The 21,502-nt window shown below is 38.2% G+C and overlaps 1 protein-coding gene across 1 annotated transcript; it reads left to right on the top strand.

The window, feature by feature from the left end:
• Positions 1-1,050: 1,050 nt before the first annotated feature.
• Positions 1,051-5,281, top strand: TUBA1B (tubulin alpha 1b). Its single transcript, XM_074270483.1, has 4 exons — positions 1,051-1,189; positions 2,891-3,113; positions 3,208-3,356; positions 4,243-5,281. Exons 1-4 carry the CDS (start codon positions 1,187-1,189, stop codon positions 5,221-5,223), a joined length of 1,356 nt encoding a protein of 451 aa, XP_074126584.1. The 5' UTR covers positions 1,051-1,186; the 3' UTR covers positions 5,224-5,281.
• Positions 5,282-21,502: the final 16,221 nt, after the last annotated feature.

Consider the following 21,502-nt stretch of genomic DNA (forward strand, 5'->3'; position numbering starts at 1 on the left):
AATAAAATACTATTGAAAAAATAAAATAAAAAAATAAATGAAGTGGGAGGCAGCAAGTAAATAATTAGTTACACACAAGAGTAAATGAAACATAACCTAAAAAAGGAAGGCAACTGAGTGGGAAAACAGAGAAAAAAAAGATGGTGTTTGAGCTGATTGGGAAGAAAGGTGGGGAATCTAAAGGGGGGGGAGGGAAGGAGGAAAAACATTTCCACCATAGAGACAGAGACAGTTTTGCATTGAGACATTGAAATGGGGGATGGGAGGGTTGCATTTGAGGACTAGCAAGTTGGCCGATATATCTGGATCATAGAATATGTGAGTAAAGCATACAAATACTGGTAAGATAAGGAATCAACATGGGGGAAAAAAAATTAAATGTCAAACAAAAGACTTTACATTTCAGTTTACTGAATGAGAAGGCTGGGGGAAGTCAGATGTATGATTTAGCAAAATCACTCAGTTCTTGGCTCTAAATCTGGAATTGTGCCAGAGTGTGTCTAAGATCTGTTTGGGGGAGGAGGATTAGGGAGAAAGTATTAGATAATTTCCAAGACAGGAGAGAAACTATGGAAATGGGATTCAACAAATGAACAACTACATAGGCAAGGGCTATATTCACATGTATTGTTTGCTCTACTGCGCTCCATATCTTTCCCTCATGATGACTGAGGACTTCTCTGATGATTGAGGATTAAGTTCTACTAAATTAAGAGCTTTAGTGTCTGAAGGTCGTATGCTTACTGCATTATTATAAATTCAGGATTTCCACTGAGTGTTTGGTGCTTTTAATTTGAGCCATCTTTTAATATGTCCAAGTCTCTGAGCCATAAAGGAATTGACCTCTTCGGGAACGAAGAGGGTGCTTCCCTCCATCCCAGCTAGAGTAGGGAATAGGATTTTGGTTCCAGATCCAGGGCTTGGGGAGGGGTGCCCCGCCTTTGCAGCAGCAGCTGCTTAGCCTGGGTGGAGGGCTGGAGCATTGGCCAGGCCCATAGAAGGAGGAGCTGGACAATCTGGTCGTTTTATCCCCGCCCCTTCCCCGGAGCTGACATATAAGTGGCTCCTGCGCCTCCCCCATCTTAGTGTGTTACTTACCTCGACTCTTAGCTTGTCGAGGGCTGTAACGAGAACCCGGGTTTCCTCGCTTCTGCCGTCCTTGTCGCTGCATAACCCACTGACCACCATGGTGAGTAGCCAAGGCTGGGATAGGGATGGGTTACAGATAGGACGGGGTGCACGGGGACTGGAAGTTCAGGTTAGGAGGGCTGCCTGCTCCTCTAAAGCTGGAGGCTGGGGGAAGAAAGGTGGGGGTGGGGACGGCGGATGACGGGAGGAATGAGGCTGAAAAATGTTCCGGGGGCGCTTCTGGTTAGAGCTGGGCTGTTCGATAAACGGTTTGATTGGACTAAGGAAAGGAGAGGGCGGGCGGCCCCATTTTCATGCCTAGAGCTACGCGGCCGACTGCAATGCGGCGTGGAGCTTCCCCAACTCACTGACTTGGATGGATAGGTGGGGCGCGCACTCTTTCTGCTCTGGCCACTGGCTGCTGCGTCTTTTCCCGCGCGCGCCCAGGACGACGCCCTACTCCTCCTCTCCCCCTCCCCCTCCTGTCGCGCGCGCCTCCAGGCGTAGTCTTCGCGCCTCCACTCTAGCTTCCGCTGCCTCTCCCCGCGCTTTCAGGCTGGGGCTGGAAGAGTCTGACTGACAAAACCAGTCGCGCGCCCGCGAGCACACCGCCCACATGCGTAAAGCGCGTGCCCGGTCGGTACTCGGCTCGCGGGCTCTCGGGCTCGCGCCTCTGCAGTCTTTCAGGGCTGCAAAGCCGCAGTCCCTCGGAGGGGAAGACCCTCCCCTGAGGTAGTGGGTTGTTTTTTTTTAACCCTGTTGTATTTTTTCAACTTTTAAAAAACTTAATCCAATGAAAAATAGCTTAAATGGCATGGCGAGCGTTCCCCTGGCCCCAGGCAGAACATCACTGCCAATTCCAGGCCACTCTTGGAAGGACAATAGCATCTCATAGCAAGGAGGCCATCTGTTCCTCCCTGGCTCGGCCTCCCTAGCTTCCTCAGTGCTAGGAATGCGAGTGGGAGCAGGTGGTGGGAGGAGACTGCTGCAGCAGGAGTGGGGGATTTTAAGAGAGCAGAAATCGGATCTGGCTCTAGATCTGGGCCGGAGATAATCCCCTGCTGTGCCCTGGACAGATGTGGAGGGGATGAGCTGTGCAGAGCCTCCCTAGAGAGGTGGGAGGGGCCAAAGTAGTCTCTGCAGACGTGGACAGCCTCAGTTTTTTGTGGGGAGGAGGGTGGTGCAGTTGTTCTGAACTGGAGCCTTCATTCTCTTGCCTCCTCCCCCTCCCCTTCCCGTCTGAGGGCCAGACATTTCCTCTTTGCAATTCTATCCCTGTTTCCTGTTTTCTGCGGGTTGCTTCTCATAAATCTGGTCTTCCTTTGCAGAGGTGGAAGGCTGGACATGTGCACAGGCAGGAAGTCGTGACTAAGCTCCATCTTTAGGCTATCTACTGCGGAAATGTGAAAGTTCTTAGCCAGCAGAAAGGGGTTGGGGCCAAATTACAAAATGGTGTAAAGGAAATGGCAGCATATTCTCACTTGCCAAAAAGAATTATTGTATGAGAAGGGAAGGGAGATCCTGATTCCAAATATGAAGTCAAAAGAAAAGCCCCTATTTAGTAAAAACGAGAGAAATGATTTTACTAAGCCCCCAAATTATTTATTTCATAGAACTACTTGGTGCCTATTGGATTTTTAAGCCTTTGGAAAGTTAAAATATGTTTTATAAATGCAGCTTATTATGAGAACTTTGGAAATCCTGGGATTTCTCTCAAGAGCCATGCATTACAAAGTTCTACTTGTTTGCTCTTGTCCCATAGCGTGAGTGCATCTCTATCCACGTTGGCCAAGCCGGTGTCCAGATTGGCAATGCCTGCTGGGAGTTGTACTGCCTGGAACATGGTATCCAGCCTGATGGTCAGATGCCAAGTGACAAGACTATTGGGGGAGGAGATGACTCCTTTAACACCTTCTTCAGTGAAACAGGAGCTGGCAAACATGTCCCCAGAGCAGTGTTTGTAGATCTGGAACCAACTGTCATTGGTGAGTCTAGTCATTAACAGTAAAGATTTCCTTAAGATGACATTTCTTTTTCCTTCCCTTGACCATAATTATGTTCATATCTTTCTTCTCCTAGATGAAGTTCGTACTGGAACCTACCGCCAGCTCTTCCATCCTGAACAGCTGATCACTGGCAAGGAAGATGCTGCCAATAACTATGCCCGTGGGCACTACACTATTGGCAAGGAAATCATTGACCTGGTTCTAGACAGGATTCGGAAGCTGGTAAATATGGGAAAATAAATTTTAATCCTAATAGTTATTATGGGTTAAGAATAAAGAAACTTAGCAATTTAGGGAGTAATTTGTGGTACACAACAATGAATTCCTAAAATAATTGTTCAGCAATTAGATTAAACAGACGATTTCAAATCTCACCAGAATGGGTAAAGTTGACAATTGTACTAAGCTAACTGTTTTTAGAGATAGGATTATTGCTTTTTGTTGACTATTCCTGACAGCTATATAGACTTCTGGAGTCCTATCTTCTTGTTCCCCCCAAATTGCAATTCTGTTAAGATAATTACATAATTTCCCAATAATTGGGAATCTTAAAATATCTAAAATACTATCCGTATTAGTTTGACATCTTTGAGTTTAGAAGTGTTGCTAGGCTGGACCATTTTTATAGTTAGGGTCCTGTGAATTCCTTGATGTAAGTACAAATTAAACAAGACTTCCGTGAGGTTGCTCTAGGAAGAGAGAATATCTTTCAGTATGTTGCATATTGTCTAAGATCAAGGAAACAACATTTGTTCCTATATATATCTTTAGATTCCTAGGGTCTGTGGCTAGACCCATGTAGCTTTACTTAGAGATAACTGTTTCAAATACTTCTCTGAAGGAAACTAGAGACATTGTTTCATTTAGAGCTAATAGTTGTTCTTTCAATTAAACTCAATAAATCAAGATGGATTTAGGTCTGCTGATGATAAAGACTGGGATTGCTTTTACTAAATCAGTTTGGCTTGAGCTATTTCTTTGTAGTCCACAATCCAAAAGTTACAATTTTGGTAGCAGAAAATAAAAACAAAGTAAATGCCAAAAACACAGAGTAAGAATGTAGCCTAGTACCTAAACTGATTCTTGCTATTATTTTCCTTTCTAACAGGCTGATCAGTGCACAGGTCTTCAAGGCTTCTTGGTTTTCCACAGCTTTGGTGGTGGGACTGGTTCTGGTTTCACCTCTCTGCTGATGGAACGTCTGTCTGTTGATTATGGCAAGAAGTCCAAGCTGGAATTCTCCATCTATCCAGCCCCTCAGGTTTCCACAGCTGTAGTTGAGCCCTACAACTCCATTCTGACCACCCACACCACCCTGGAGCACTCTGATTGTGCCTTCATGGTAGACAATGAGGCTATCTATGATATCTGCCGCAGAAACCTTGACATTGAACGCCCAACCTACACTAATCTGAATCGCCTTATTAGCCAAATTGTGTCCTCCATCACTGCCTCTCTCCGATTTGATGGTGCCCTGAATGTTGATCTGACAGAGTTCCAGACCAACCTGGTGCCCTATCCCCGTATCCATTTCCCTCTGGCCACATATGCCCCAGTCATCTCTGCTGAGAAAGCCTACCATGAGCAGCTCTCTGTAGCAGAGATCACCAATGCTTGCTTTGAGCCTGCCAACCAGATGGTGAAATGTGACCCTCGCCACGGTAAATACATGGCTTGCTGCCTGCTCTACCGTGGTGATGTGGTTCCCAAAGATGTCAATGCTGCTATTGCCACCATCAAGACAAAGCGTAGCATCCAATTTGTGGATTGGTGTCCAACTGGCTTCAAGGTTGGCATCAATTACCAGCCTCCCACTGTGGTTCCTGGGGGTGACCTGGCCAAGGTACAGCGGGCTGTGTGCATGTTGAGCAATACCACAGCCATTGCTGAGGCCTGGGCTCGCCTGGACCACAAATTCGATCTGATGTATGCCAAGCGTGCCTTTGTGCACTGGTATGTAGGGGAAGGCATGGAGGAAGGAGAATTCTCTGAGGCACGGGAGGATATGGCTGCCCTGGAGAAAGATTATGAGGAGGTTGGTGTGGATTCTGTTGAAGGAGAGGGTGAAGAAGAAGGAGAAGAGTATTAGTTACTCCTTCCATACAACTGCAGCATGTCTCATCCGAAATTCATCAGCTTTAAACAAACACTTAGCTTATCTGTAATCTAGGCAACTATTGAGAAGGTACCATGATGGTATGAAGGCAACCTTGATAGTACAGCTAGCTGTCTAGTTAGTTTGTCTACGCTATCAAAACTGTGATCACGTCTGAGTTTTCCATGTGTCTCTGTAAAAAAAAAAAAAAAAATTCCATCATGTCTATGAAATTAAAGGCTTTAAGGAAAAATGCAGTCTTGACTTCTGTCTAGTCTTTTAAATAACATATCTGATCCTTAAAGTGTGCTGTGCTACTCCCTATTCTCTGAGTGCTCCTACCAATTTAATGTTGGATACTGATAGGCTGTCTGCTTGGTTCTTAAAAGATAGCGCTCTCTGGCAGGCTTATCATTTGAGAAAGGGAAACTGGAGAAATTTTGTTTCTGCCATGAACTTATTGGGATTGTGACAGTCACTTACTCCTTTTCTGTTTCCCTGTTTGCAAAACAACTATTGAACTAGAGGAACTCTTGAGGTATCTTAAATTCTTTGATCTTATGGAGAAGGAAATTATAGTACTGAGACATTGGTAATGAGTCATTCTTTGCTTTAGACCCTTGGTATTTCCTATATCTGGGAGCTTGCCTCTTCACACTGTCCTTGTCTAGTAGTTGCTCTACCTTTTACAAACATTTGCCTCCCTTATATTTAAACAACCTTTCCTTGACAATGTTAACCCCCTCAAGCTAGTATCCAGTATTTTTTTCTTTCGTTTTAGAGATATTTTTTAAAACCTTAATTGCACTGTTCACTTCAGTGCCTTGCTTTCTGACTTCCAAACCCAACATTCAACAAACTTTCAGCCAAGATTACCAAAGATTGCAACAGCTAATTAGGATAGCCTTTTTCAGTTTTCATTCTTGATCTCTGCAACTTTTTACATTTATAATCCCCTTCTCTAATACTCCTCCTTTGGTTTTCTGACACTCCTCATATTCCTTACTATTCCTTTACTCATGTCTTCACTAATTTTTTTTTAAAGCCTATTTTCCAGAGCTATAGCTCTCAAGAAGTCAAATGAAAACTGCATAGGACAAAAAGTATATTGTCCCAGCTTTTAGGGAAAATTAGCTTCCAAATCCCCAGATATGTTACAAAGTATTCCATCTTTTATCTCAATTTTTACCTAGCACTTAGTCACTGAATGGATATTGCCTTACACAAACATGGGAGAGACCTTAATTTAGAAAGGCCAAGGTCATTCACTGCAGCCTTGGTCATTACCAGGCATCTTGATTTTTGTTTTGCTACTGGACTATGATTATTCTGTAGAAGATGAAGCTGATCACTTTGCACACCTCTCCCTCACTCAGATCTAATTTTTTTGAAAATCAAAGCACTACCCTTGTGATGTCACTGGTCCTCTTCAAGAACAAAAGAGCAACAACAACCTCCTTCCAATCTGTAGGGGATTTCATTAGATCTCATGCATTCATTTATTTCTATGCAGATAACCCTTAGAATAGCTAGTGGTTCACAGTTACTCTTTAAACAATTTTGCTGTTACTGTATTTACTGTTCTCTTGGTTCTTGGTTTTTACTCTGTATTATTTCATGCAAGTCTTTGTTTTTGTTTATCCTTTCTCAAAGAGGAGAATCAGTTGCTTGTTATTTCTTATAGCATAGTAGTATTCCATCACAATCATATAGTACAACTTAGCCATTCCCCAATTGATGAACATCCCCTCAATTCTTGCAACCACAAAGAGTTGATAGAGAATATATTACCTATTTATGTCCTAATTATGATTATCTCCCTTTCTGTCTATATCATGTATTCATTTTAATCTTATTTTTGGTAAATGGTATAAAATACTGGCCTATACATGGTTTCTGTCAGAATACTTTCCAGTTTTCCAAGCACTAGATATCTCTAACAGGCTTTAAAAGGCATCACAAATATCACATGATTAAAATGTGACTCATCATATTCCCCCACCTCTTCCCAAAATTTAATAATTTTCTTTATATACATAAATTGCAAAATAGAAAGGATCTTGCCAAACTTATGTGAAATAAATATAGTCCTAGTACCAAAAACAGAGATAAATCATAGAAAATTAAAGACCAGGGGTTCTTAATCTTTTTGTGTGTCATAGAGGTCTTCAGAATTCTGGTAAAACCCATGGACCCCATCTTGGAATAATTTTTTTTGCTTCATTATTGTTCAGTCATTTCAGTCATGTCTGAATCCCAAATCCATCATTTGGAATTATTTTGGCAAAGATACTTGAGTAGTTTTCCTTCACTAACTCATTTTACAAATGAGGAAATGAAGCAAACAGGGTTAAGTGACTTGCCCAGCATCACAGGCTAGGACAGTGTGAGGCTGGATTTGATTCCAAGCTAGCATTCTATGCATTGGACCACTAGCTGCTTCTTTTGTTCCCTACATTCTTAATAAAGGAAATACTATATTTCAAGTAGAGGTTAATGAAAATAAAGATGTAATTTTTTTCTTGTCCAAATTCATAGAATCTCCTTTCTATATTGATTTTTTTCTCCAAAGTTTCATGTATGACTTTGTCACCCTGATGCTGAACTGGGCTGTTTCTTTAAAGAGTATCATATTTCCAGCAGACAAGTAGCTCACCTGGTCTTTTCTTGGTATCTTAGCTCAGGTCAATCTGATGCTGAGCTGGATCAAAAAGTTTGCTTATCTGCTCCTCTCTGTGTCCTCATTGAACCAGGTCAGGTGGATCATCTCTGTAATTGGGCTGTTACTGCCAGACTGACCCAAGGAGGTCAGTTAGCCACTCAGCTCTTCTCAGAGAATGGTGTCTCTATTATCCAAGTTAACCTACTGAACTCTACAGGCTTATTTAACAATGGGAAGCTAAAGAATCTTTCCACCTTTTGTCGTTGCCTCAGCTGGGTGATTTTACATTCTATTTACTTATTTTACAATGTTCTTTACTGGAAGAATGCTACATTGCTTATCTAGCTAAGGCAAGGATGGACACAGGATTCTTTCCTTTAGCTCCCTAGGAAATTCTCTGAAATTGTTTCTTATCTGCAGACAGGTGGCAGAAGAGATTTGAATTCAAACAATTCTTATAGGCTCAAAAATTCTTTTCCTGAATAAGATGCTCTATCTTGCATGATAGTCCCAATTCAGTTAATTCCACTTCTCATACTGCTTTGGGGATTTTATGCAGATAAGCAGCCAGGGACAAAGATATGAATGTATGCAGTATCCTTAAGATAGTTATATTGTATCATTGACTTCTTCATCTGCCACTAAGCCATTCAAGCCTCAGAGTCTTTCCAGGGAGGCAAATTCTTTTCATCTGAAGGTCTTTCCCTTTATATTTCAGTATCTTTTTTCTTTTAGCTTCTCCAAATCTCCAGCTTTTGTTGAAATTCTAACTGGGTCACCCCTCTTATAGAATATTATAGCACTGAAAGAAAAATAATGAAAGATACGGAATCAGAAAAACCTGTGAAGACCTATATGAAGTGATTCATTGTGAGTTGAGAAGAACAAGGGGAACAATTTTATATAATGCCTACAATATTATAAGAGAAAACAACTGTGAACAACTTCATAAGTGTGGTCAATGTAATTAACAATCATAGCTCCAAAAAACTCTTTATAAATCACACTTCCCACCTCTTTTCAAAGAAGGCATGGCAGAATGAAACATGGGTTTTTAAGCTGGAAAATGTATTGATTTGTTTTGTATATGTGCCAGATTGTCCCTGAACACTATCCTAGACTGCCAGGGCCATACATACCAGTATTCAGGATATTCCCAGATACACACAAAAACAAGCTGATTTTGAGGTGCAAAACAACCTTTCTTTATTAGTAATCTCAGCAGGGGTTAATAGGAGGCAAGAGCAAGAGAGTGCAAAAGCAAGTGTGCATATGTGTACCTGCATCTCTCCCTGAGTTTGACTCAGAGCTAGCTATTTATACTTTCTCTCTTCTGGGATTACCCCATGCCTAGCCCACTCAGTACTTCATAGGTGCATCCGCAGAAGGAAACATCTGGAGTTAGTGCTGCATCCTAGGTGAAGATCTAGCAAGAAGACAATAACTCTTGCTATTTCAAGGAACCTATGAGCAGTTCCTTTAAAACCTGTAAGATACAACCTCCTGCCTCAGAGACCAAGCTCCTTTTTACCTCCTGGGCCCACCCTACCAGCTGACATGGCATACATGACAATTCTCAGAGAGAGACAAATGTTCCTAACAAGTATACTTATTGGTTAGGTAGGATTTTGGTATTTGTTTTTTAGTTGAGAGAGGAAGAAGGGGGAAAAGAATTATTGATAATACCAAAAAAAAAGAAAACATCAACAAATCATTTAATAAAACAGAAGAAATTTCAGAAGACACAGATAAGCAAGGTAGTTGAATTATACACACACACACACACACACACACACACACACACACATATATATGAATTGAAGGTCCTGATATAAAAATATTCAAGAATTCTTTGACAGATACTCTTGCCAATAGTATTTATAAACTGTTGGAATATACGGGAACAGTTGGAATACACAGGAGCCACCTGACAGTGCCTGCTGGAGATCCAACCCAGACCTGCAGAATGGATCTCTTCTTGTGAGATTCCTTGTCAGTTTCCTCATACAAGGAGACTGAGAGGCAGTTACTGTTGTCTGACCTCTCTACTCTTCCCTCTGCCTCCAATTTATCTCCTTCCCAGTTTGCAACATTGTCATTAAAGGCTGCCTTGCAAGTCCTTCAGATGTTATGATTCACAGCTGTGGAGGCTCTTGGAGAATTGACCTGTCCCTTAACAATAAACATGCAGAGACTTTTTAGTTGCCAATTTATTATATGTTCAACATAGGCCCATGGTATACAAAAACTAGTCAGTAGACTTCAAAGAATCAGTAGCAGAAAGGGAAGATCTCTATCAGATAAAATAATAAACTCATCAATAAATGTCAAACTCATCAATAAATGAGCTACCTCAAGTTGGAATTTTGCAAAGAGAAAGGACAGAAATTAACCAAGTAGAAGCAAAACTGAAATTGACATCTCAGCTTGATTTTACAGACTCTAGGTAATTGATATGATTAGCCATCTTCAGGAAATGTCAGTTATAAAGCCAATATAAAAAAATTATCTTACCATAGTGCTAGGGTATGGGACCCTGCCAAGAGTGAGTTCAGAGGTCACCTCGACCTTTGGTGCATAATGTTTTCTGGTTACAGAAATACCCTTGTTGAGCAAGGAGCAGTGATTTGTGACCATGGGAAAGGTTTCAGTCTGAGGGTCAATGTAGTTGCTTGTAAGCAGGGATGCCTTGACAAGGCCTCTAGCCTGTAAGCCGGTTGCTAGATGGCTGGATTGGCCCTCCTCCCACTGGCAGATGCCATCATAAGCATAGCCCATGAGCTGCTTTTCTGAATGGTGATTGAGGATTGCCTACTGTTCACAGGCTGATCACACTTGCAAAAAAGTATGTAAACAAGGCTGTGCTGCATAATAAACTGGAGCTCTTTTCATACTCTATGAGTCTCCCACTTCATTCATCTTGCCTTTGAGATCAAAGACTCATATACTTTGAGGTCTTAAGACAGCTGCAACACCATAGTGTGAGGATTCACCATTTCTTTTTTTTTTTTCTTTCTATAGGGAAATATTCATGTTTGCTATTCTTGTCAAGTTTATAATAGTATAAAAGAAAATGGTTTTAAAATGAAAGTCCTTGAGAAAAGGTAATGATATGTACTACCTTCCTCCTAGAAGTAGTTGCCCCCAGAGCAAAGTATTTTATACATTAACAGACAAGGTATCTATATTAGATGCTTTTGTTTGATGACTTTACTTTGTTCAGTTTCAGACTAAACTTTTAATATGACATATATTACATATAAATACAAAATATATCAATTTTTATTTTAAAAAGTAGAACTTAAAATTAATTTTTAAATAGAGTATAAGACAATGTCAAATATAATCATCATTAATCAGTTTAGAGTAGCTTACATGGCTCTATAGGATAGAGTGCTGGCCCAAGGTGAGGAAAACTTGGGTTCAAATCTGGCTTCAGAAACTTAGTAGTTATGTGACCCTAGGTAAGTCACCTAACTCTGTTTACCACAATTCCTCATCAGTCATACAACAGTATCTTTGCTAAGAAAACCCAAAATGGGATTACAAAGTATTGCACATAAAATGTTTATAGCAATGGCAAGGAACTGAAAAGTGAGTGGATACCCATCAGTTGGAGAATGGCTGGATAAGTTATGGCATATGAATGTTATGAAATATTATTGTTCTATAAGAAACGATTAGCAGGATGATTTTAGAGAAGCTTGGAGAGACTTACATGAACTAAGTGAAGTGAGTAGAACCAAGGGAACATTGTCCACTGCAATAAGATTATGCAACAATCAATTCTGATAGATGTGGCTCTTTCCAACAGCCAGGTGATTCAGGACAATTCCAATGGTCTCGTGATGAAGAGAGCCATCTATACCCAGAGAGAGGACTGTGTGAATTGGATCACAACATCACATTTTTACTTTTTTATTGTTGATGTTTGCTTGCATTTTGTTTTCTGTCTCATTTTTTTTTTCCTTTTTGATCTGATTTTCTTGTATAGCATTATAATTGTGGAAATATGTATAGAAGAATTTCACATGTTTAACATATATTGGATTATTTGCCATTTAGGGTAGAAAATGAGAAAAAAAATTGGAACGCAAGGTTTTGTGTAGTTTGAAAACTACCTATGCTTATATTATAAAAATAAAAAGCTGAAATGATTGATAAACAATAAGACAATAAAAATTATTCTGAGAAAGGGTCCAAAGGTTTTACCCAGAATTCCAAATGTTGGAATGATTTCCCAAAATATGTAGGGGTGAGAAAGAGGGGTTCACTGGGAAAGGGAGAAAAGACATATAATGGATTTTTTTCTCACATAAAAGAATTGCACAAAGAAGAGTAGAGGAAGAAATGAGGGAGGAGCTATCAGACAATGCTTGAACCTTATTCTCAACAGAATTGGTTCAAAGAGGGAAAAATTTACATAAATTTCATATAAACTCAGTTGGGTATAGAAACCTATTTTATCCAACAGGGAAATAGGAGGGGAAAGGTGTTTTAAAAAGGGGTGAAGTGAAGTGAGGTGGAGAATGATTTTTTTCTAAGATGGATAGATTAATGAAGGCAGTAATCAGAAGCAAAACAGACTTTTGAGGAGAGATAAACAAAAGAAAATGAAATGGGGGGAAGTACACAGTAATCATGAATGTGAATGAGCTGTTAATCCAGAAAATGGAAATAGATGGCAGAATGAATTAGAAACCAGAATCCAATAATGTTTTATTTCCAAGAAACACACTTGAAACAGATACAAACACAAATAAGGAGTTAGAGTAGAGTATCCTTTAGTTTAAGTAAGAAAAAAAGAAGGGGGTAGCAATCATGATCTCAGACAAACAAAAAACAACCTAATTAAAAGAGATAAAGGAAACAATATTTTTCTAAAAGGTATTATAAAAATGAAGCAATATGGTGGATAGAGAACCAGCCCTGAAGTCAGGAGGACCTGAGTTCAAATTTGGCCTCAAACACTTAATACTTACTAGCTGTGTGACTCTGGGCAAGTCACTTAACCCCAAGTGCCTCAGAGGAAAAAAAAAAATGAAGCAATATCAAAAAAATTTTACAGCAAATTTCTCTGATAAAGACCTCATCTCTCAAATATATAGGGAACTGAGACAAATTTATAAAAATAAGAGCTATTTCTCAATTGAAAAAGGGATATGACCAGGCAGTTTTCAAAAGAAGAAATCAAAGCTTTCTATAGTCACTGGGGAGGTGGAGGAGAATGCTCTAAATCACTATTAGACTAGAGCAATGTAAAATGAAACAACTCTCAGGTACCACCTCATAACTATCAGAAATGACAAATGCTGTAGGAGATAAGGAAAAATAGGCACAATAATGTACCCAAAAAATTTTTTTAAAGAAGAATGTTTTAATAAATGAATCCTGAAGTTTTCTTTTTAATTCTATTTTGCCCTTCCTTCACCTCTAAAAGAAAAAATCACCTTAAATTATAGTGTGAAGATTTTAAGCCAGAAGCAAAAACATCTTTTATAGTTTTACAGAGAGGCCATAGAATCATTTCCTGGAGAGCTTGAAAAAGATGATCATTTCTTATTTATTTAGAATGACTTAATTTCTATGATGCAGAATGTAGAAAATAGAGCCGAGTGTAATATATTCAGTGACTAAGTAAGTTTGACTAAAGAATTTGAATAGAGCATAATCAGTTTTGACTTTCCTAATCTGGCCTACCAGAATATGGCCAGTAAACAAAACAAAACAAAAACAGACAAACAAACAAAAAAGCAACTTCAATCCTAACCATTTCTTCCTCCAACCTTCTGGATGACATCATAAATCAATTGGATCTTATTGTGGAGATGGTGGGAGAATGAGAGCTTGTCCTTTTCTCTATCCTGGCTTCCAAGTGGCCATGAACACATGGCATCCAAGACTCATTTTCTAGTTAGGTAGTCTTAAACCTGAGTTTTGGATCCTCTATTTTATTTTCCTTCTGATGTGAATGAACATCAATCCCAAAATAAACATAGTCAAGCAAAACAAATCCACACAGTGACTATGACCCAAAATATATCCACATATCAGCTCTGTCAGAAAATAAGTAATATACTTTATAGATTTTCTAGAAATCTGGTTGGGCATTGCTTAGATCAGAGTTTGATCAGTGTTTTTCTTAATGTTGTTAGTTACTGTATAAATTGTTGTCTTGGTCCTTCTCTTTCACTTTATCTGAAGTGGTCTCTTTTGTTATTTCTTTAATCAGATTATATGCCATTATATTCATTTACCATAATTTGTTTAGCTATTTCTCAATTGATGGATTTCCCTTATCCTACCTCTTATCCCCAACTCTAGTTTTCTGTTTTTTTTTTTTTTTTTTTTAATTTCTTTTTATTCTTCTCTGCAAGCTCAGGAAATTTGTTTTGTTTGTAGCTATTCTCTTTCTGCTATTATTTTCCCTTTTAACCAGCATCCTCAATATCTACTTATTGATTTATTTTTATATTTCTATACTTTCTTCAGCTATATGGTACAGTATGTAGTACACAGAATCTATGGTATTGAAGATCTGAATTCAGATCTAACCTCTGATACTAATTGCATTAAATCACTTAACCTCTTTTTGTTAGGATTCTTACAAGGTACTTATGTACTTATGCACTTAGTTCACACCTTTAAAGGAGTTCAAACCTTTAACTCCTTTAAAGAAGTTCTCTCACTGGTTCATTCATTAGACTTCATACCTTTAGAGAGTATATAAAAGGACAAGCTCACTCTCTGAGAGAAGATTCAGAGCCAGGATTGCAGTGAGGACATTTGCAAGTCCAGGAGATTTACAAGTCTTCACAAGGAAAAGCCTGCTCATGGACTTCCAGGAGATTCAGAACTAGGATTGACTTCTGGGAGATTCACAAGGCAGAAACCCACAATCCCACACTCTTGGAGATTCATTCCCACTTCAACCTTCATTCTGGCTGGAGACACTTGGACAAGAGCTCTTGGGAACCAAAGAGAGAGATAGGCCTCCAAGAAAGCTAACCGGGCCCAGGAAAAGATTCAGGATTTTGATGGACGCAATAAAGGATCTGGACTTTAATCCCTGGCTGCATTTTGGGATTATTGAACTGAACTGAAACTAAGGCTGCATCCAGAAGCTCCCCAAGAAACCTGCCCCCAAGTGAATGATTACAATTTTATAGAAACAGAACATTACATCTTTTTACTCAATTTATTCAGTTTATTCAAAAGTAAAATGGAGAATTGCACCTTTAACATATATTGATTTACTTGCTCTTAAGGGAACGGGTGGAGGGTAGGGAAGGAAAAAAAAGTTTGGAATACAAGGTTTTGCAAAGATGAATGTTGAAAACTATGCATATATTTTGAGAGAAATAAAAGTAAAATGGAGATAATAATAACCTTTACCTCCCTGGATTGTTGTGAGCATAAAATAATATGTTTGTAAAGTACTTTGCAAATCTGAATGATATATAATATATATATAAATAAAAACAACTACATTATTATTATACCAAATTATGGGTGTATTTAACCCTTCTTAGTATTTTTCATATGAATGATGCCTGCTCCCTCTTCTTCTTCTTTTCTCCTTTGTATACTTTTTGTGTATATGAGAATTATGAGAAATAGCAAGCTCCATCTCCATTTTCCTCTTTCCTGTAATAGTGTGATCCTTTTACCTTCTTTCTTTTTCCTCATTTAAAATTCTTAGAACAAAAGCAATCTATTTCTTTCTTTCTTTTTTCATAATTAATTCCCTCAATTTCATTTGAAAACATTAAGTATCTGAAGAGATACTTATTTCTTCTGAGCCTATTAGAATATTAGTGCTGTATAATCATATGTCCCTTTCTGAGTGTTCAAATGAATTTGCTTTTTTAGGTTTCTATTAAGAATTGTGTTTACCTTCAACAACAATACTGTATGAGGATGTATTCTGATGGAAGTGGAAATCTTCAACATAAAGAAGATCCAACTCACTTCCAGTTGATCAATGATGGACAGAAATAACTATACCCAGAGAAGGAACACTGGGAAGCGAATGTAAATTGTTAGCACTACTGTCTATCTACCCAGGTTACTTATACCTTCGGAAGCTATTAATTAATGTGCAACAAGAAAATGGTATTTACACACATATATTGTATCTAGGTTATATTGTAACACATGTAAAATGTATGTGATTACCTGCCATGGGGGGGGGGGAGGGAGTGGAGGGAGGGAGGGGATAATTTGGAAAAATGAATTAAAAAAAAAATTGTGTTTGCATTTCAGAGGTCCTATTCAACTTGGGTCTTTTCATTAGGAATGCTATAAAATCCTCTATTCCATAAAATGAACTAGAGAAGAAAAAGGCAAACCACTCCAGTATCTTTGCCAAAAAAATCCTAAATTGACATTTCAAAGAATCAGAGACAGATGAAGCAACTCAACAATAATAATTCCATGAAAAGTCTATTTCCCCACCCACAATAGGACTTAACTTTGCAAAGTAAGTGATTATTACTTGTCTCTATATCTTTTGCCTTTCAAAATATTGTATTCTAAGATCCCCTCCCCTTTAAGTTGAAATTTCTAGATCTTATGTATCCCATACTATTTTTTCTTAGTACTTGAACTCTTTCTTTCTTACTCTTTGCAATATTTTTATTTGTTGTAGAAGCTCTGGATTTCAGTTATGATATTGCTGAGATTTCAAGGAAAGAAGAAAGGAAACAAACTCCTACTGTGCTAGACACTGTGCCAAAGGTTTTATAAATCTGATTTCATTTGATCTTTACAACAATCCTTTGAAGCAAAGTATTATTATTAGCTCCATTTTATAGTTGAGAAGCTGAGGCAGGCAAAGATTAAGTGATTTCCTCAGGGTCACACAGTTTGTGTCTGAAGCTAAATTTGAACTCCAGGTCCACAGTTCTATCCACTATATCAGCAAATTCTTCTTTTAGGTACTAATTGATAGATTCTATCAATTTTCATTGCCCTCTGGTTCTAATGAATCTGGGAAGTTTTTATTTCATAGTGTCCAGGATTGTTAGTTCTGTTTTGTTTTGTTTTCAAAATCTTGGTTATCAGATAGCCCAATGATTCTTAAATTATCTCTGCCTTGTTTTCTAGATCAGTTTTTTTTTTAAGTAGATACTTTACATTTTTCTCTCTCTCTTTTTTTTTGACCTTTTGACTTTGTTTCAATATTTCTTCTTGTCTCACAGTCAGTGATTTCTGCTTGCTCTATTCTAATTTTCAGAGAGTCCGTTACTAAGGTAAGTCTTACTACTTTCTATTCTGAGTTATTTTCTTTCCAATTCCTTCCTTGAGAGTTTTTATTTTTATTTTTATCTTTTGTTTCTTTCCTTCTAGATATTCATGGAGTCCTAATGGAAAATCCCTTTTTTTCTTTTATGTCTTTGCTTGCAGTTGTTATACCATTACTCATTCCTTCTAAGCTGATTCTGGGTATTTCTGGATATATGATAATTCTTTATAGTGGCCATTTTCTTCTTGCTTGTTCAAATCTTCAGACTTATTTCCTGAATTAAAGCTTTGTATCAGGGAGACTGATTCTCATAGTTCATGAGGGACCCAAAGAATATCCTTGGATGTTAATTGTTTGAATTTTATTTTATTTTTTAAATTTGGAATTTGAAGAATCAACTGCAACTTTGCCACATGGATTTTGGTGTGATTCTTTGATGCAATGTTAATTTTCCCCAGAAGCCTAGAGATATTTCTGGAATTGGAATAGGGGAAATGTGATAGTTGAATCTCCATTTAATATACTGAAATTAGGCAGAGGTGCTGAATCTGTTTTTAAAGTTTCCACTCTTACCCTGCAACTATTAAGTATAATTAATTCTTTTTCTCTGAAACTTCCAATAACAGTTCTCTCAAGAGCACAGAGCTTGGGGGCCCAAGAGCATTTCCTCTGTTTCTACAGAAATGCCTGCTGCTTGCACATGGGAAATAAAACACATGTATTGCCCCAGAGGAATTTCTGGCTTTAATTACTTTTTGTATTGCTTGAGTCTTTCTCCCAGCATAGGAAGACAGAGTCATGCCCTGCAAGAGCAGCACCTGGAACACTCCTGCCAAATACAGGAGAGCCATGGTAAGACAGACCATCATTAGCCTCCTATATGGAGGAATAAAGTCAGACTTGACATAGGACAGTAAAGTCAGGCCCTAGTGTGAGAGTAAAAACTGCTCAGAATGACCACAACAATGAGCTACTATATACTATTCCACCCTAAATACAAAAGCTCATGCCCTGCACAGATGTGGGCTTCAGCATCAGCAGATAGCAGTGAACAGTGGGCACAGATGTTGGCATTGCTGGCAGGGACAGATGATTTTGCTTCCAGAAGCAGTGGCAACCTCGTGGCCAAAGAGTGGGCACAGTCATATGCAGTAGTAAAAGCCAAGCATACTATAATCTATTATAAGCAATAATGTATAAATATTGGCCCTCCACATCACTGTCAGTACAACACACAATGATTGTTATATATCTCTTCCCCAATAAGAGTTTGGAGGATAAAGGGATATCATTTTTGGGAAGGGGCTTGGATACTGGTATCAAGGATATGATAAAATGTCTAACTAGGAAGGAAGACATTCCATCAGTGGTTTCTCCTGCATGCCTATTGCAATATGTTTTGCAAATACATCAGTTCTGCCTGGTAACTGCCATTTTTGGAGGCTTCCCAAATCCATACTGGATTTCTGAACATCATGAAGTTTTTCTCAAAAGAGCTTACATTCTTTTTGCCTCTAGATATAGAGTTTCAAAAGTTATATGTATGTTTGACCAGTCTCTATTCTAGCTTAGAGGCTGCTGCTCAATTGCCTGAACATAAGTGCAGCTTTTGATAGGGCCTTCTTTTTGCCCTGGGCTTCTGGCTGAATTCTTTTTTTTTTTTTTTTTTTCTTTTTTTTTTTTATTAAAGCTTTTTATTTACAAAACATATGCATGGGTAATTTTTCAACACTGACCCTTGCAAAGCCTTCTGTTCCAAATTATCCCCTCCTTCTCCCCCCTCACCTAGATGTCAGGTAGTCCAATACATGTTAAATGTGTTAAAATATATGTTAAATCCAATATGTATATACATATTTATACAATTATCTAGCTGCACAAGAAAAATTGGATCAAGAAGTAAAAAAAAAAAAAATGAGAAAGAAAACAAAATGCAAGCAAATAACAACAGAAAAAATGAGAATGCTATGTTGTCATCCACTCTTAGCTCCCACAGTCCTCTCTTTGGCTGTAGATGGCTCTCTTCATCACTGAACAATCATTATCTTTTCCTGTCATCTTAGCCAATCTGACAAGTGTGTAGTGATATCTCAAAGTTGTCTAGATTTGCATTTTTCTGATCAATAGTGATTTGGAACACCTTTCATGTGGCTACAAATAGTTTCAGTTTCTTCACCTGAAAATTGTCTGTTCATATCCTGTGACCATTTATCAATTGGAGAATGGCTGGAACTATTATAAATTTGAGTCAATTGTGTATATATTTTAGAGATGAGACCTTTATCAGATCCTTTGGATGCAAAAATGTTTTCCCAGTTTATTGCTTCCCTTCTAATCTTGTCTGCATTAATTTTATTTGTACAAAAACCCTTTAACTTAATAATCAAAATTATCTATTTTGTGATCAGTAATGTTCTTTGGTCACAAATTCCTTCCTCCAGGAATTTGTTGCACAATTTTGATTATATTAAGTTAAAAAGTGTGACGGGCACCAAGTTATATCACCTTTTGGGGCTTTATCTGGAGATGATCTGCTTTTAGTCTCCTCAGGGTTTGAAATCTATTCTCTTTCACCATAAAAATGGTCTATGGTCAGAGTTCTCTTTGCTTTTTTACTCATTGTTTTAAAAAGTTAAGGCCTGCTTTTAGGGCAGAGGAGGTTTTCCATATTTTCCTCCACAAGTGGCAGTGGCTTTCTCTACAAGTGGCAACAGCTGTGTTGGGCCTGTGCTAACTCACTCTCAGTTTTGAGTGGGCATGGTCAGGTCCTGTGAGATTCTGGCATTTTGGAGTTCACTATTTACCTTTTTTGTTTGTGTTGGATATTTTATAACTTCTCTGCTGATTTGCAATCAGGTCAGAGTAGCCAACACTGCTGTAGATTCCTCCCCATAGATTCTCTGTCATGTGGGTCTGTACCACCCTGCAGAGTCTGTACCTCCTTGCAGAGTCTGTACCTCCCTGCAGAGTCCACACTGCCCCCGTTCTGTCCTTTCTACTCTTCTGTCTGTGCACAGCTTGCTTGTGCTTGGCCCACCTCCCTCTGTTTCCGATTGAAACAGACCTTTTCTGGTGATGTTTGAAATTATGTCCTGCTGGTAATTTGTTGCAGTCAGGATATTCATGGATTCTGCCAGTCCAAAGCTAATTCAGAGCCTGGATTTGCTAATTAGTCTGAGGATTGTAGGAGAAGGTCAGAAAGAAATGTGTGTCCTATCCACCATCTTGGCCCCCTGGCTATATTCTTCTGCAATTCTGGAGTGGGATTTTAAAATATATAAAATATTTTATTTTCTTCCAATTCCATGTTAAAACAATTTTTTTAACATTGGGGTTTTTTAAGTTTTTAAATTTTTTTAAATTAATTTAATCAAATTAAGTTTTAAAATTCTCTTTTTCTCCTTCCTTCCCCTCGCTCAGCAAGCAATCAGGTATAAGTTATACATGTGCAATCATGCAAAACATTTTCATATTAATCTTTTTGTACAAGAAGATCCATTTTTAAAAAAAAGAATGAAAGAAAGTGAAAATAGCTTGCTTCTGTCTATATTCAGACAATATCCATTCTCTCTCAGGAGGTGGATTTACTATGCTTCTTCATTAGTCCTTTGAGATTGTCTGGACTGTTGTTTACTGAGAACAACTAAATCTTTCACAATTGATCTTCATCTAATATTGCTATTTCTGTGTACAGTGTTTTGTTTTGTTTTTAGCTACTCATTTCACTTTGCATTCTATGCAAATTCTTCCACATTTTTTGGAAATCATCCTGCTTGTTGTTTCTAATAGCAATCATAATTATATGTCACATAGCTTCTTTAGCCATTCTCCAATTGATGGACATCCCTTTGATTTCCAATTTTTAGTCACTACAAAAAGAACTGCAATAAATATTTTTGTACAAATAGGTCTGGAGTGGATTTTTAAAGTTCACTTGAATGGCAGGAAGGGAAAAAAGGAATCTCTTACATTAGATAAACCCTGGAAACTCCCTTTTAGTCAGTGACTAAAGTAGACCTCTACCTAGTAGATAAACTACATGTTAAATTCCCTTGTTGGTTAATTAATTAATATTCCCTTGTTAGTTAATTAATCAAAGATCTATTTTTTCTGAAGGATTGTGGAAAGTAGAGAAACAAAGTACACTACAAAGTGTACACCTAGATCCCACTTCTTTTCAAAACAAATAAAAGTAGTAACTACTGAATTATAAGAAGCAATTCAAACTGAGAAAAACCTGTAAGGTAATAACATTTCTCTTTTTACAGGTAGAAACTTTGCATGTAGACCTTCAAGCTTCCTATGAAAGTCAAAACCTATCTTTTTAGTTCTAATATTCTACCTTTGTTGCCATTTGACAAGTG

The sequence above is a fragment of the Sminthopsis crassicaudata genome, chromosome 5 (genome assembly GCF_048593235.1).
Source record: "Sminthopsis crassicaudata isolate SCR6 chromosome 5, ASM4859323v1, whole genome shotgun sequence".
NCBI lineage: Eukaryota > Metazoa > Chordata > Mammalia > Dasyuromorphia > Dasyuridae > Sminthopsis > Sminthopsis crassicaudata.

What these genes read in the sequence shown, in the direction of transcription:
- TUBA1B (XM_074270483.1), top strand. An exon ending in TCTGGAACCAACTGTCATTG is followed by an intron (nt 3,114 to 3,207) that starts GTGAGTCTAGTC and finishes TTCTTCTCCTAG; the next exon opens with ATGAAGTTCGTACTGGAACC. An exon ending in TAGACAGGATTCGGAAGCTG is followed by an intron (nt 3,357 to 4,242) that starts GTAAATATGGGA and finishes CCTTTCTAACAG; the next exon opens with GCTGATCAGTGCACAGGTCT.